This window comes from Eschscholzia californica, unplaced genomic scaffold (assembly GCF_041429995.1).
Source record: "Eschscholzia californica isolate CP2 unplaced genomic scaffold, dmEscCali1.0.p SCAF_5, whole genome shotgun sequence".
NCBI classification, from domain to species: domain Eukaryota; kingdom Viridiplantae; phylum Streptophyta; class Magnoliopsida; order Ranunculales; family Papaveraceae; genus Eschscholzia; species Eschscholzia californica.
In genome coordinates this window covers 7276148-7293564 of record NW_028238472.1, presented here as the reverse complement: position 1 = coordinate 7293564, position 17417 = coordinate 7276148, and the positions used below count along the sequence as shown (strand labels likewise).

Sequence of the window (17417 nt, the reverse complement as noted above, 5' to 3'; positions counted from 1 at the left end):
CTAGCACCGTAAAGCAATTGCTCTCAAGGAATGCATAAATTAAAATTATGCTCAATCCTAAGTTACCTGGCGGATCCGTAAAGAACAAGGGTGAACAAGAGAGTTGAAATTGCATCATCGAGGGGAATGTGGCAAAAACGCCTAAAGTAAATGAGTAAAGGCATGGTGAAACCCTACCTAGATGACTGGAGATCCCACGATCTAGGTTCAAAGGGCAACTGAAGCTATATCCTGACTCGACAGTAACACTGTAAGAGATTTCTATCTCTTACCCATTCCTAGGATGATAACAGTGTTGCCTGCATTGAGAGGCTAAGCATTAAACTTTTAATGAATCCGAAAACTTAGAACTTGATTCTAACGTGAGGTATAGCAGGATACCTTATTACGGATAACCTATATGTGTGTGAATTGATGCCGGTTCCGTGGGAAGGTCGTCTAGGCCGACTTCTCTAAAGCACACATGAATTCGAGATTGTTCAGGGTCGAAATGAACACAACCGAGAACCTAAGTCGGTAAGGGATTAGCTGTGTGATAGCTATTCAGGTTTACAATTTCCAGGACTCAGTTCAAGACGATAAGTTCACTACCGTCCTTGTAGACCTTGTAGTTATTCACTAGGAAAGGTTCAAAGTCGAAAGACTACCTTCTTCCGATGCAGCGAAGTTCCGCATATGAGCTCTTTTAGTGTCAGTATGTCAGTATAGTATGTTTGTATATAGTAAACCTCGAATTTTCATTCATGTGGGGGATTGTTGGAATCGGAGCCAATTTTGGCTCGACCCGACTCGTCAAACTCAGAAACCGAACGCGCCATTGCGTTCGTCTCGTCGAGCTCTTAAATTTAGAGCAAAGAATTACTCGAATCCGATTCCGGATGAATGAGAAATTTGAGTTTGAAGTTTGGGTGAAAAAACGGTTAAGTCAGGGTCTGAAACGTCAAACGGGACAAGTTAGATCAGGGGTCGTTTGAGCGAATACCACGCGCATCCAAATCTGTGGGCACATTTCGGTATTGATCTGACGGTGGGCGTTCCACCCGAGATTTTCACCCAGATCCGACGTCCCATGACCCAACCGACTCCAATATTTAGTTATTATTTCTGTTTAGTGCACCCTTTCGAATGGATACATCTTTTAACCCAACAGACACTATATACCCATTCAACTCCTAAATAAACCAACCAAACTCACTTCATTTTTCATCAATTCATTATCTTCTCTTCTTCTCTTCTCTCCTAACAATTAGAAGTTCTGGTTTGCCTAGAATATCTAATTAAGGGAGTAATTCTAGAAGTTCTGGTTAGACTAGAATATCTAGAAAAGGAAGAAAGAAGTTTTTCATAGGTCGTCTAGAATATCAATCAATTCATTCTCTTCTCTTCTTCTCTTCCCTTCTAACAATTAGAAGTTCTGGTTAGCCTAGAATATCTAATTAAAGAAGTATTTTCTAGAGGTTCTGGTTAGACTAGAATATCTGGAAAAGGAAGAAAGAAGTCTCGAGTGAAATTTGAATTTCCGAAGCATCTAGAAGATCGTCCGCATTAGTCAAAGAGCTCATAATACTGACAAAGGTTCGTCCGCTTTCAGAATAAAGAAGTACCATCTTAAAATTCTGAAAGGTTAGTCGTTGTATCCCGAAGGCATTCACCCTAACGTTTGGTACTGTTACGGGGGTGTAAAATGTCTTAAGGAAAAAGAATTTATTCTTGCCTCGACTACATTAACACCTATCACGGTTAGTCCGAAAGAAGGATTATTGATTAATCATTATTCCTTATTAGTTTATCTCTCTATAAGTTAGAGAAAGGAAACTCTGTCTAAATTAAGCCAAGACAGAGAGAACTCGACTTATCGATTGATAACCAGAGGAACAACAGGATCTACAATGAGGAGTTAGAGAGAGCAAAAACCTTGTTTTAGATAGAGAAAGAGAATGAATAAAATCATCATGGAAAACCTTGATTCCAAACCATCTTTGATATATGATGAGGAGTTAGAGAGAGAAAGAACCTTGATTCCAAACTCACCATTAAAAATATTTTCCGGAATACTACTCCCGGATAGGTCACTGACTCGAACCAGTATGAGGGTCTCAGACTGGTTAGTCTAAGACCTTAAGTAAAGTTTGGATGGATCGATCCCCAGGCAGGTGCCAATAGATGTTTGGGATAGAAAGAGATTGACCAAACTCAATCTCCTCCCCTGGGTACTAACTGCAATTAACAGGTGCTTTTAGCCGCTCCCATTAATCTAAGGAACAAATTTGAACCAATTTCCAACTCCACTCAAAATGTTAATGGAAAGAAAGGTAGATGAGTAAATTTGAGTTGTTAGATGGTTAACCGTACTTAAAATTTCAACGGTAAATTTAACATTATCCCCTCCTCGCTAATGTCCAAATAGGATACTCTCTTTTGATTGGAAATTATTCAAACTCCTTCTTCTGCACTTAAAAGTACGAAAATAACCCCACCCTGTTATATTGTTTCTCTTTATCTGATATCCCTCCCGCCGATATGACACTCTAACTTCGATTCCCTCATGAATTCCCATCTAATTTGTAAGATCAACTGATAATTTCTTTTCGAACTTTTTATGTTTTCGTTCAGTTCATCATTTTAATTTGAATTTGCATTATCTGAATGTACACGAATTATAATAATAGAAAAAACAATAGAGATCATGAGATTTTCTTCAAATTGGTTACATTGGGAAACACCAGTATTAACTTAAAACAAATAACAATTCAAAATTCAAAACTTTCGCTTAGAATCTTACGGTAGTTGTCGAATTGTTGTGGTTAATTAATTTTAATGTTAGTTAAAAGTTGTTGGTAAAATAGAAAAAAGAATGGGTATGAGAAATGAAGATTCTTGGGCAGAACATCGACAATGGTAACATAACAACAAAAGGATATGAGAAATCGAAGCAAAAAAGAAAGAAAATATAATAAACATAAGGTTATTTTCGTATTTTATGTGTAAAAAAATAGGTTTCACTCATTTATACTTAATAGAAGGATATCCCTAATTGGATATTAGTGGGAGGAGGGTAATGCTAAATTCCTCGACTTCGAACGGGTTAAGGGCAGTGAAGTCGTTGGATCCTGGCTGGTAGACTGAGAGGACGAGCGTAGTAGCCGCACCCGAATCGAATGGCTAATAGCATCCTTCCTTCCTTATCAGTCAGTCAGACATTTCCTAAGAAAACTACAAAACCGCGCTGACATGCCTAATGTCACTGTTGGTCTCCTTCGGACCTACAACTTTTAGATGCCTTGCTATATACGGCATTACCCCGTGGCCCCTCTCTAATAAGTCCAACAATACCCCCTCCACCCCAATCTACATTCTCAACCCTTAAGATTTATTTGACTTCTTACATGTTTTCCTCCTGCTCCACTGACCAGTCACCACTCTAATTAATTGAACTTCCATTACTCATATTCAGAATCTTCAAATATTCTATTCAAACTTAGATTTTCGAATCTCTATCTTTTTCTTCTGCCATCTCCAATATCTTACAAATCTTGATGTGGGAAAAGAAAAATATGGTAAAGAAGCTCCAAGATAGCATATTGATCTTGATTCATGTAGGTTAATCTATGTCTTGTGTTGATGGAGCTTTTGAATGAGAGATGCAACCTGTGAGGTCTATCTGAATGAAGTTGATTATCGATTAATGGACGGAAGTTCCTATTTTAAACTAACCTTATTAAGTTATTATTATACTTCCAAATGTTCAAAACACACTAGTGGTAGTAGAAAAAACAAAGATATCATCCGTTTGGTTAAGTCCGGCCCGGAGTATTTCAGAATAAGATCATTGTTCATTGATGTCGAGAAGTTGATCAAAAAACGTGATAGAAGCGAAATTTCACATTGGACTATAAACCTCTACAATCTCGAACTTTGCTTTCTGCGGTAAAAAAAACATAAATTACTATCCAACCACAATGAATCACACTATACCTTCATTTTATGTCATTATATTGTACATTGTGACAAAATTAACGAACTTACGAACTTAGTTATAACATCTTGGTCTACTAGGCTAGGGTATGTGCAACACCAGTATCATTTCTGTGTTTTCGAATTTTAACCAGCATTTTAAATCTCTACCAAGTTTTCTACTGCGTCACTTCCCCCCTTTTTACGTCTATACATCTTAACTTCGACCGATGCATATATATAAAGAAAAGTAGAAGAACAAAAACATGAGCCAGACCTTACCTTTAAATGAAAGTCATTTCAAATTTAAAAACAAGAAAACCCTAACATGATTAAATTACAAGTAGTACACCTAATTCTGAAAAACAAAATAAAACAAAGTACAATCAATTACTTAGAATACATGGTACATAAAATAAAACAACAATTCAACTTTTATCAAGAACTCATATGTCCCCTTAACAAGGTGGTGGTGGTGGTACTGTGGTAGTGGTGGGTCTAATCAAATAGTAGGAATTTTCTTGTTTTGGCTCCAAAGGGCATTTTGGAGATTTGAACTCTTCCAAACTCAAACTAGGGCACTTTCTTCCTCAATTACTATGAGCATGTGGTGAACTGCAGCAGCTATGTCTTCTACTGAACTTAGATGGCATCCTTCCTCTACCTGCATTCAGATATTTCCAACTATTCAAACTCAAACTATTCAAACCCTTTTAAAATAGAAGTAAAGAACTAAGTAATTAGCAAGAATCCAATCAAAACCCATATTGAGAAACTCATTATCAATATAGAAACCAACTTCTTTAATTAATATACAAACAAAAACTGTGGAGAAAAAGTGACTAACTAAATTCACCTCAAAGAAACTCACTTTATGGTAGTATACTTTCCAAGGTAAAAATCTAGGCCGCATGAAGTTTTAGCCGGAGTATGCCCAAAGTGATAACGTGGCAAGCCCGGCGTGGAAAAAGGGCATGCCATGTCATCAATTCAAGTATCAAATGTAATTAAGTTTTGAAGTACTTGTTAAACATGGTTTTTTTTTGCATATTTGTGTCGATATAAGCTAGTCAAGTTTTCACGGCATCTCAAACGCATTAAAATTTGTCTGAAATTGAGAAGAAAACACTGAATCAACTCAGACTAAAAATGTATATTGTACATTAATCTGAGTCAGATTCACGCGTATAAGGAAACACTACCTAAGTTATTATCTCTAAGAAAGAATTTGGTAAATCAAGCATACTAAATATATATATATATATAAAAAAATTTAGTTTGGTATGAACTTGATATAAATGTATTTACATACCTTGGCGTTGAAAGAGTAGAGTACAAATGAACTTAAGGTAGTGAGATTTAGATGGAGGATGGTAAGGCGGAGATTTTGGAACCCAACTACAAGTTTCAAGAGCTGTCTTGGTCTCCTTTCAGAGAGAATTCGAATGTTTGCATGGGTTTCAACCATGGTAACTTCGATATTGGCAATGGTGGATCGATTATCCGATGAGTCGCTTGGATTTGGGCACCAAGTGAATTGAGGGGTGTTGAAAAATTGCACAAAAGGAGTGCTAATGGCAGTAGTTGTGCTTCTATTAATGGTCTCAAGTTGTTCGAGTTGGTATTTTCGGGCTTGAAGAGATTGAAGAAGTTGTTCAAGCTCCTTCACAAATTCAATGGCACCCCCTACAATAGAAGCTTGGTCACCCTGTAAGAAGAAGTAAATAAATATGTATAAATTGAAAGCTTCATGTTTTTCTTCATTGTCATAAAGATATCATAACTAAAATATAAAGGTAAATTAGTGAAAGAAAATTTGAATTTCTTTTCATTTTCTGCTACTTGTTTTTTTTTCAATTGTGGTACTAATAACGAGCTCGCATGCACCGATACCAATCTATACCCTCTAAAAGTTTAAACAACCCGACAGTGAATTTCGTAACTTGATAGAAACTTAAACTATTAGTAATAACTAGGTAGTAAAACAACAAATATGCTAGATTAACTATATTCCAAGGTTTACTTTGGTATCTAGGTGGTTTAATCATAAAATATAATTAGGGTGAAAGATAATCCATGACCTTCAATAGTCAAAATTATTGACTAATTCACTTTGAAAAATTAATTGATTAATTTAATTACAAATATAAAATTTAGGGGGACCAAATTTTAGATCTAAAAAAATTCTCCCATAAAGAAATATGGTTCATTGATGCTCTATCTCTAGTACAGTATGGATAAGGTTGTTATCTTAAAATTACTATCCTTGTTCTACTAACATAATTAAGAAGAATTAGCTAGCTTAAGTTAAATCTTTCACCAAGTAGGAACTAATTTTTTTTTTTTTGTTGAACTAGAAGGAACTAATTCTATCTAGGTATCTATTCTAATGAAAATAAATTCTAAAAAAAAAACATTAAAAATGGGAAGATATAAAAGAGAGGGGGAGATAGTGGCATACCCTTTGAACATAAGATTCCGGCATCAACGATCGTAAGGCGGCTAGATATTCATTCATTTGTCGTCGGCGGTTTCGTTCGACAGCAATGTGTATCATTCTTTGAGTCTCAGCTTCTTCCTTGTTCTTGCAAACTCTTGGCTTTCTACATCTCTTTCTACTTTTTGTTGTTGAAGTCTTTGTTATTCCATGAGATTGTTTGGAAGTCACTATAGGATTAGTAGTCTTTGGTACTTTTATAGGAGAAAGAGAAGATGAAGATGAATTAGTTAGGTTTTGATAATGAAGATCCATTATTGGTCTCATCAAACTCTCAAAATGTGGTTTGCTAGAAATTTCATTTTCTATGTTGAATGAGCTAATTTCATAGAGTTCATTAGAAACAAGTGCCTCTAATGTCATAATTTCTCTCTTAGGTTCCTAGTTAGTAATTAATTTGTTGATATTCCCTCTCAAAGATTGCAAGTGTTAAATGAGACTAGCTAGCTCACAGAATTACTTCAAATTTATCCCCACTTCTAGTACCACAATTCCCAAGTTAGACTTACAATATACTCACTTTTCTTCACCACAATCAAATAACTTTCTCCCCCTTTAATCTTGTTCCCAATCAAAAACATTTAAATCCAACACACTAAAACTCTAGAGTGAATGAGAGTGATGTTATCTTAACACTTCAAATGACCAACTTGACATTTGAATCCAATAGAGCTTGTTTTAAACCAAACTTAATATCCAATTTCTTAATCCCCATCACTAGGAAAGTATACTCACATTTTAGACAGAGATAGATAGATAGAGAGAGAGAGAGAAGAAGGGTGAGGGGTAGGGATCACTTTTCTTCACACTTCAAATAGATAACTCCCATTCCAAAAGTTTGTTTTACATCAATACCCTAATGTCCCTTTCTAAACTCCAAATGCTAGGGACACCGAAACCATACCGATTTACAAGAGTATTCTAAATCAACTGTCGTAATTTTCTCTTAATATGAGAAAGAAAGTGAACCTATCAATAATATGGATCGTTTATTTTGAACTCTCTTCAGAGTCGGCCTTGACTTTTCGGTGGTTCCATCATTTTGTATATTTGACACACTTATATTAGTGACAGACCATGATAGAGAGGTGCACGTGAGAGGGACAGTACAAAAAGGAGTAGTGCTTTTCTCTCTGCATAAGAAAAGTGAAGGGAAAAATAAAAAAGAGAGAAGGAAAGAAAGAAACTATTCACTACAGTAACCCTTTGGCTTCCCAATTAACAAGAAGATCCTGTCAACACTGCAAACAATGAAAAGTGGAATGGGGCCAAAATCTATATTGAAAGAATTAACAAAAGAACAAATTAAATGTTACCCTAGTCTTCACCCATTATAATATACTATATATTATACCTTGAGTGTTTTGTTGCAGGTTAAAGGGGCTTACCCTACCTCTTTAGATTTCTTATCATAAAATTATTACAAGCTAGATCACATTTAATTACGTGCCGGCAAACCATGGCAGAATATGTGTCATTTGGACACCACATTTTGACAAGATGTAACACATAAAATCATGGGAAATGATAAAGTTACAAAAGATTTTGACAAAAAAAGGTTCCCAGCTGATGTGGCGGGTGTGGTTTCAAACTTTGACCAAATCTAGGCCGTTGATAGATGAAAATCACAACCGCCACATCAGCTGGGAACTTTTTTTTTGTCAAATTCTTACCTTTAGAATCATTACCTTTAGAAAAGGTTTCTTTTGGTAATCCTCTCTTGATAATCTTTATTTCACATATATACATTATAAGATGAAATATTATTTAAATAAATCAAAATAAAAGAAGAAACTCATAAATTTTCACAAGAACAATGAAACGAATGCTAAACCCCAGCCCATTAAATGAATGCTAAAGGCGACGGTAACAAACCCTAAAGACTATTACAAAACTACCCTTGTTATATCTAAATACACACCTCAGAAATAGATTGGGTTAATATAGAGGGTAAACTAAAACGTTCGTGATTAAAAGCCAATAAGCCATAAACAATCAATATTAAAAGACTCGCAACTAACTGCGCTATAAACCTATTGGTCTTTTTCTTATTTATTAAATGATTCTTATAATGATCATTTCATTAGAATGTTCATTACTTGCTCTATCTTTTCAATTAAAAAATGGGTCATTCATGTCATAATCCGTTTAAATGATTTCAAAGGAACACAACTAGTCAAAAATCCATGGTTGGAGTGGTAGGAGGTTTACTCTTCCACCTTCTAGGTCACAAGTTCGAGGCACGCTGGCAATAGAAAAAAAAGTAACACAACTACAATTAACAAAGAAGGATACATATATATATGTGTGTGTGTAACCGTGGTTTAATAGTCCCACATCGTCTACAAGAACATCTACAGTCTTGACTATATGTACAAGTTCAAGTTCAACAAGTTTGAGATCCTTTGGTTGAAGTGGTGGAAAATAATCCAAGAAAAAAAATTCATAATGTATGTATAACTGTGGTTTAATAGTCTCAATATTGCTATATATATACTCCAACGGCGAGGAGCGTTTAAAGTTTGGGTTACGGGTACAGTTTTGACATTGTCGTTCTTTTAGTGCTTAAATTTGTTAACATTGCTCTTACTTCCAAATAGTCTTTTCTAATTTCCTTTGCAACAAGATGTAAACCATTGATCAAATACAATCAAGGTTTAGGATTTTCGAAACGAAAATTACTCCTGTCATTCTAAACGGTTGGGTTGGAACCATACGACATCAAAACCTACGTAAGCTGCCACTTCATGAATCTTGATTTATTTTTATATTATCTATTCTTGATGTATCAGTACCTTGTTAAATTTATTTTAATATATAGTACATATTTGCGGTTAATCAATTTTTGTAAACTAGTCTTTCAATGAAAAATCTTGGTTAGGTCCCGACCAGAATACAAAAATAAGACTTGAACAAAAAGGTTGTAATTATTGAATCAATCTTTTGTTAAATGAATCTATTGTATGGTACTATAAAAATCAATGACAGATCAGAGGCATCATAATCAACATTTCCAGAAAAAAAACAGAAGTCTGATCTATTTAGGGTTAGGGTGTGTTAGTCCCAATATATGATTGAGGAAATCTAAGTTGTGGATCTACAGAGAGAGAAAGGTGAAGAGAGAGAGAGAGAGAGGGTGGATATCTCTACCTGCTCAATGCTGTCGATACTGTGGTAAAAAGGATGCAGGTGGGGCTGCTGTAATCTGGACCAGGAGGAGGGCCAGGATCCATGTTGTAACTTGTCAGGCTCATATATAGTTGAGGTCCAAGAGGACAAAATAAGGGAGGCAGAAGTTATCTAGTATATCTTTGAGTTTTATTAACTTTTCTTGTACTAGTTTCCCATTAACCAAAAACTAAGGCTGAGTTTCAAATGGGAAATGATAAAGTTACAAAAAATTTGACAAAAAAAGGTTCCCAGCTGATGTGGCGGGTGTTGTTTCAAACTTTGACCAAATCTAGGCCGTTGAGAGATGAAAATCAAACCGCCACATCAGCTGGGAACTTTTTTTGTCAAAATCTTTTGTGATTCTAGCATCTCTCGTTTCAAATTACTTGTTTGTGGGTAAAAATATATTTCACAAGTCTTAATCAAATTACCAAAAACTCTTTAAGTCAGAGATTTGATTCACAATGAAGATAAAATCTTTTAAGGGTGAGAAGCGGTCGATCGCCGACTATTTAGGATCACGCCGAAAGCAAACTAACCAATGGTAGTTTGGTTAAATCATCGGTCAAAGTTAAGCCGATTAAATTGTCAATCGAATTTGTTAGACTCGGTTCAGTTTGACTAGACTGAAGTCGGTTGATCGGTCTGACCATACCCAATTGACCTAATGGAACACGAGCAAAAAGTGAAATCAAACAATAAGAATGAAAGTTGAAATTTAAAGTGAATCTTTAAATTATCGTACATTTGAATCCCTAAAAAAGTTTCTTTCTTGTTTGCATAATCCTTACGATGTACTATTAAGTATTACTATATAATTTCATAAAAAGAAAAAGTATTACTATATATATATATATATATATATATATACATATATACATAAAAACATATACACATAAATATATACAGATATAGGTCGGTTTTGCTTGAGCGGTTTTGAAGAACCCGAGCCAAAGCTAAGTCAAATCAGAATCGGTTGATCGTTTTTCAGCTGAGCCGAACATTGTACGGTTCGACCCAAAAAACCATTCTGTTTCATTCAGTCAAGTTACGTATGGTCGTTTTGGTCGATCGTTGCTCACCCCTAGAATCCATCACTTATTACCTTATTACCTTGTGTTAAAGAGTGTAAATAAAGTAAAAGGTCGATCTTGGGACAAAGTGAACAAAGTCTTGCTTTAGGGCCCATGATCAAAATACCTCACTGTTGGACGACAAATAAGAAGTAAGGGACTTCCGTGTTAGTTTTATTAGGTCGCGGCTCTGGGGATAAATAAAATTCTCCAGGGAATAAAGAATTAGTCAATAAAAATTGATTTAGAGGGCATATTCTTCTTTTAATCTAAAAATTGACTTGATCAAACATTGCTCCCTAATCTTCATCTTCTCTCTCTCGTCCTCTCTCTCTCTCTCTCATCATCTCTTTCACTCTCATTGACTATCTCTTTATCGTTCTCACTCTAGATCTCTCTCTTTCAGTGTAGATCACTCTCATCTCTCTCGTTGTAGACATATCTCTCTATAGATTAGTTTTTTTTCTCGCAGTCTTTATCTCTCTTTGTTGCAGCCTCTATCTCGTCCTCTCTCTCTCTTGCAGTATGTATAGATCTCTCTGTGGAAATCACAGAGTTTGTGGCCACGAAACATTTTGCATCCACGAAACATTTTGCAGCTACGGAATGGTCAGAGTCACAAAACTTTTTGTGTCCATGAAATGTTCTGTGGCCACGGAATACTCGAAGGGTTTCGCCAAAAACCCTCTCCGAGGTCTGGTTCTGGCGAAGGAAAAAAATAATGAGAGATCAATCAAGAAACAATGAATGATTGAGAGAGAAACATCGAGAGATCGAGCGATATAGATAGGGAGAGCAATAGAGAGAGATAGTGAGAAAGAGAAAGAGGGAGAGACTGAGAGAGAGGGTAAGATTAAGTGAGAGAGGAGAAGATAGGAGAGAAGAGGAAGAAATGGTGGTCAAAATGGTGGTAGTGGAAAGTTGTGGTGGTGATGGTGATAGAGAAGATGAAGATTAGGGGGGCAATGTTTGATAGTGTAAATTTTTGAGTTAAAAAATAATATTCCCCCGAGAATGTACAGAAACACATGGGTTCCCTAGAGAATTTATTCTCCGGATATTATTCTTTATGCCCAAATCCACGCTCTTTTATTATTATGAAAAAAGTGTTAAAAGCAAAAAGGGTAAAGTATTTTACTTTAATTTGGTATAAGATATGTTAAAAATACCAAATGACACAAGTTTAATCCCAATCCAACATATCTGTTTCTTTGTAAAATATATATTTTTACGTCAAACTAGTTGACACTAGCTTTTGGAAACAAAAAGTAACTCTTTTACTTATTTAACAATGTCAATATTACCGACTTCAAATTTAAATTTTGGCTTTCTTGTAAAGTTCGAAAAAAAAAAAATCTGAACCTAAATTATTATAGTTATAATGGGGGTTGTGTTGTTGGTGGTGGTAAAGGAAGACAGTGGTCTAGAAAATAGTAGACACCCACCGACACGACTATAAACTTACACCAGCACTACCACCATACTTCTACTATCACAACTATAACCACCATTACTACACCACCACCACCACCACCAGAGTCATACCACAATCAACACTATCACCACACCACCAAAAAGAAAGGAAAAAAAAGAAGAAGGTTGAAATCTTTCTGTCTTAGTCATCCAGATAATATAATTCTTATGATCTCGTTATTTGTTACTTTCTCATTGACTGATGTAAGTGAATCATCAGAGTCTTAATCTATCTTAGATACTCTAAAATTGACGATGACCTTTTTAACACATTGAACCTGATTGCGAAGTAGATCTTACATTGCTTCACATTATTCAGCATAAACTACATCGAGATAATTCCATATCTGATGTACAGGTTTAAGTCCTGAAACATCTGGTGAAATTGATCCATCCACATAATCTATAAGATCACGACTGATGAATATTCTTTCAAGTTGATCTCTCCACAAAAGAAAATTCGTCTCATCAAGCATCTCTAACATAAATTTGTGATGTGTAGACATGTAGTGTATGTGAAATTGTTTAAGAACCAGATGAAGTTGAATTTCCTTTGTAAACTTTTGTAAGTATTTTTTTTTTTTGTTGAAAGTAAGTATTTTTATTTGTCTTCACAAAATTGATTACAACAAATGTTTATCCTCTCATTGTATAGTGGTTAAGTCAAGGACTTAAAATGAAAAGAGTTAACATCAGGGGCTAATTGTAATGAATCAACATGTTGTGGGGGTTGCGGATGCTACGTTGCCGTGAGAATTAGTTGTAACTAACTACTCTCTCAAACTAACTAATTCACACAAGTGAATGACACATGACAAAAGGGTGCTTATAATATACTATTTTGTTGGTTTCAGTGACCCAATAGACCAATAGACGTGTGCTTATAAGATGACAGGTAAGTTAGTTACCTTCATCTTCTTCATCACTTGTAAAGTTGTGATCAGTCCTCTCTTACAACATAAGTGTGATTTTGAATTCTTGGAGTCGGAATGTGATCCTATGATCTGATACCATGAATGATTACTTAGGAAGAAGCTAGAAGATATGAAGATGACAAAGATCAGAGAGGAAGAATAGAGAGGAGATCAGATAGAATTAAAAATCATTCATTATTCATTTTAGTGTGGAGAGAATTCTGTTTGTAATTGAGATTCTAGACAGAGAAATGCAGGAAAAGTTGTTCCTGATTTTGAGTTCTCTAATTTTCCACATAAATAATGTAAAAATGACTTATATTGGTTTTGCAAAACGTTACTTAAATGTCCACTTTTTTTTTTGTCAAAATCTTTTGTGATTCTACCATCTCTCTTTCTTTAATTGTATTAACCATAGGTAGTATCACTGCATAGTTTCTGGATCCTAAGGAGAGCTTATGTCAAAAAATAAGACCTCCAACCATAAGTTAGCGAGTTGTTAAAGACAATATCGACCTGTAACTGTCGACAGGGCCCCTCAAGATCAAAAGAACACAAAAAACATAATGGGAAGTTTCAAAGGCGCTCCCTTTTAGTTTTAAAGACGCTTCTTTCCCTCACAAATTCTCGAAATTTCTCTTAAGGGAGGCAGGCGTCATTAACAATTATGGGAGCGCTTTTACATATACGCAAACGATTGACAAAGGTTGAAACATTTTTGCAGTTCTCACATTAAAGTAACTCGCTTAATTCTCTAATCTATGCGGGCCGGTTCCCAATTTACATAAATTACTATAACCAGGCAATTTGATATATTACTAACTATACATGTCAAACTGTAACAGTGCAAAATAATCTAATTTTAACTAAAACTACAAAAAGATTGAACCAATTAAACCCTAGAAAATGGAAGATGTTAAGCTTTGGCCATGGTGACATCTCCGCCCGGAAACCCTGAATGGACACCAACACCATCTTTTCCGACAACCGTGTCGCCTGAAAATTCACCAAATGTAATACAACTAACTGTTAAATTATGTCCTCTTGTAATCCTCTCCTTCACATGCTCCGGCAACCTCAATCTAAACCTATCATCACCTCTAACGATTGAATGTCCTGTCGTATGAGACCTCGAAAATTTCTCCGTTGATGCGGAAACTCCTTCATTTCCTTTCAAATCACCACTTACTCCTTCCTCTTCCCGGCTTCTTCTCCTCCTCTCTGCATTATCATCACCTTCTTCCTCCTCTATTTCTTCATGAACATCAATAACATGACTATGTTCGTGATCATTAACATTTTCACTCTCATGGGTCATTCTCATTTCCATCTCCGGCTCTGTCTCCATCTCCGGTTCTGCATTTTCGGACGGGTCTAAATTTCTTCGACAAACGGGACAAGTTGTATGAGATTCGAACCAAAGATCAATACATTCAGTATGAAATGCATGATCACATGATGGTAATAACCTAATATTATCATTATCTTGAAATTCCGATAAGCAAACTGCACATTCTAACCTACCACTTTTACCTTCTCGGAGATCTTTAACAGATGAATAAATGACTGTCGGAAATGAAACCACAATTGATGGATCAAGACCTAGTTTTTTAACCTCAGTATTTACTATAGTATTTCCTGCATGATTTCTACGTATTAAAGCAATTAAGCAACGTATAAAATATACGACGAAAAAACCAATGAAGAAAGCAAGAAGAAGAATTAGGGTTAGAATTACAGGTAAAGAATGGTTATCTATGTCAAGTATTCTTCCAGATTCCGGCGCCTGACGGTGGCGGACGGCATCTGAAGTTTGTGACATTGCCGGAGAAAATTGTCAACTGCCAATTATTGAGAGGAAGAAATTAGCCTCTGAAGTTTATCTATATATACTTATATGGTTCCAAATTTGGTGTTTCTATTTTTTCTTAGGTCAGAGAAAAAAAAATCGATGGAGGAGGAGGCGAGAGAAAATCATAGACCACCTTATTAGGAAAACTAAGTTTGGTTTGGCACTTCAAGTATTTTCCCTACCAATTGGTGGGTGTTTGGGGAAACATATTTCGGGTTAAAATGTGGAAAATCCAAAAAAAACATTTTCAAAACACACCTTTCAATGCGTCACTGTTTATTTATCTAAAACAACTCTTACTTGGTAGAAACAGGAATTCAAACGTCGGCGCTTATTGAAATTTACTCCTCTCTCCTCTGGTTAGAACTAAAACCACTCATGTTGGCTAGGTTACTCCCTCCGGATTATGAGAACCAACTATGCGCTGAATATCTTCGTTGTCGACAAGGAAGACGATCAGTCGAAGAGTAAACTTCTGAATTCCATCGCCTCAGCACACGCCTTAATTTACTCAATTCGGAATCAATGAAGGTGGAAAAATTCAAAGATGGTCTTCGAAACGACCTTAAAGACCTCGTTAACCTACGATCCTTCTCGTCAGCTTTTGAATGCATCAGCGTAGCAAGATCCTTTGAATCCGATTCCCGAACCCTTTACCGCGACCATGCAACTTGGAATCAACATGTTGATGTCAAAAAATGGTCTTCCGTTATATCAGCATGAAAAAGGAAGTTGATGCATGACAACCTCTGTTATGTGTGAATATTTTGTGATGTTGAGTCTGATTCTCTCGCCTGGTTCTCGCTCCAGCTCTGGTTCCTCCTACTCCTGCTCCAAGCTCCAACTCCTCCTTCTTGCTCCTTCTTCCTTGATTCCAGGGGAAAACCTGCAAAGGGTTTGAAAACCGCTCCGACGCTCAAGACAGTCACGGTGTTCTTTGCAGTAAGAGATTGAATATTGATTGAACCTTTTGGAGGGTGAGTATGTGTTACTTAGAGAAAGTGAACCTGTCTTCTGGAAGCCGATGAGGGGCCCTTTTATAGGCAATGTTAAGCCGACTTTGATTAGTGGTTGTGGTGAGGTGGTGGCCATCAAACCGTTAGAGAAGTTTCCTCTTATTTGTATCTAGGGTTTTCTTTAGAGTCTATCTCGGATCTTAGATAAGTGGAAGTTCCTAAGTTCAAAGATACTTCGTAGATATCTTGTCGAAGTGATTGATCTTTGGGGAGATACTTTCTCCTCTCAGACTCTTGAAGCCCAAGCTTGCTTAAACACTTAAGATTTATAACCGACTGGAATCCTTTAGGGAGATTCTGGGATTGAGTTGGTAAGATATAGGCACTTTCCTATCTACCTAGTTTAGGGCGTGAGCCATAGGCGTAGCTTACGCGGACCCCCTCATTCCTTTAGTGATTCCAGGGTTTATCTATCTATGCCGAGGGCGAAACAGAGCGGATGCCTCTTAGCTTGTCCTGGCCGACCTCCTAGTTAGGGGTGTAGGCGGCGGAGCGTCGACGGCTTAGTTGGTCTGCTGCCTTAAGCCGGGTTGACTCGTTGGACTTCAGGTCAAGGCTTGACTTTCTGACGTCAGTCAACGTCTGGACATTTTATGCATCATCACAACTGATCTGGCCGACACCGGAAGACTCGGATCACCCGAAACCAACTGATGAGAGCTCTAAAGCCGCGATGGAAAACCCGTATAAGAAGCCTCCCCCAGTTAACTGTTATCGTTGTTATGAAACGGGTCACTATTCTAATGTTTTCCCATCTAGAAGCAAAGCCAATATTGTGGAGAAACAATAACATTCAGAGTCCGACGAAGAACAGGTAGAATAGGTCCTCACAAATCTTGACAAAGGTGATCGAGTTATGTTGGTTACTCTCGTAAAGTTCTTTTTACTCATTATGAGAAAGAACACTCTCAAAGAAATAACTTGTTCGTCACACAGGGCACTATAATGAATAAGGTATATACTATTGTTATTGACAACAGATGTGTATAGCATCTTATTTGTACCAAACTTGTCGATTACTTGGGAATTCCAACTGTGTCGAAACCTAACCCTTATCGAACCACGTGGATATAGTCTGGTACTACTACACGTGTTGATCGCATGTGTACAATCTCGCTTTCGATTGGTTCAATCTACGTGGCCGAAGTTACTTGTGATGTTACAAACATGGACTTAAGCCATTTTAGGGAGGCCTTTGGAATAAGAAGCTTGTGACGTTATTGCCAATTGTTGAAGGTTCTGAAGAATTAAACGCCATTCACAAACGGTTCGGGACGAACCTCGTGAGAGAAGGGGAGGTTGATGTAGATAAGATCGGGCCGGATAAACCGCCAATGGGCCTCACGGCTGGCTCAACCACTTAGGCCATTCGACCATGCTATTAGGATTTTAGAAAGAGTCCAAGTTTAATAAGATTCTTATTGAATCTAGGTTTAGGAAGTTGTTTTGTTTACGTATTTTCGTTAT

The 17417-nt window shown here is 36.4% G+C and overlaps 2 protein-coding genes across 2 annotated transcripts; both read right to left on the bottom strand.

Moving 5' to 3' along the window:
• Window positions 1-4232: 4232 nt before the first annotated feature.
• On the bottom strand, window positions 4233-7781 carry LOC147536693 (transcription factor bHLH94-like). The gene is made up of 3 exons (XM_086642496.1): window positions 6416-7781; window positions 5267-5662; window positions 4233-4618 (listed from the first exon to the last, which is right to left on the bottom strand). Exons 1-3 carry the CDS (start codon window positions 6812-6814, stop codon window positions 4523-4525), a joined length of 891 nt encoding a protein of 296 aa, XP_086498622.1. The 5' UTR covers window positions 6815-7781; the 3' UTR covers window positions 4233-4522.
• Window positions 7782-13779: 5998 nt separating this feature from the next.
• On the bottom strand, window positions 13780-14935 carry LOC147536692 (RING-H2 finger protein ATL29-like). The gene has a single exon (XM_086641606.1). It carries the CDS (start codon window positions 14902-14904, stop codon window positions 13999-14001), a length of 906 nt encoding a protein of 301 aa, XP_086497732.1. The 5' UTR covers window positions 14905-14935; the 3' UTR covers window positions 13780-13998.
• Window positions 14936-17417: the final 2482 nt, after the last annotated feature.

What these genes read in the sequence shown, in the direction of transcription:
- LOC147536692 (XM_086641606.1), bottom strand. Translation starts at nt 14,904, where the DNA reads ATGTCACAAACTTCAGATGCCGTCCGCCACCGTCAGGCGCCGGAATCT.
- LOC147536693 (XM_086642496.1), bottom strand. Translation starts at nt 6,814, where the DNA reads ATGACATTAGAGGCACTTGTTTCTAATGAACTCTATGAAATTAGCTCA. An exon ending in CGGAATCTTATGTTCAAAGG is followed by an intron (nt 5,663 to 6,415) that starts GTATGCCACTAT and finishes TTCTTCTTACAG; the next exon opens with GGTGACCAAGCTTCTATTGT. An exon ending in TCTACTCTTTCAACGCCAAG is followed by an intron (nt 4,619 to 5,266) that starts GTATGTAAATAC and finishes ATCTGAATGCAG; the next exon opens with GTAGAGGAAGGATGCCATCT.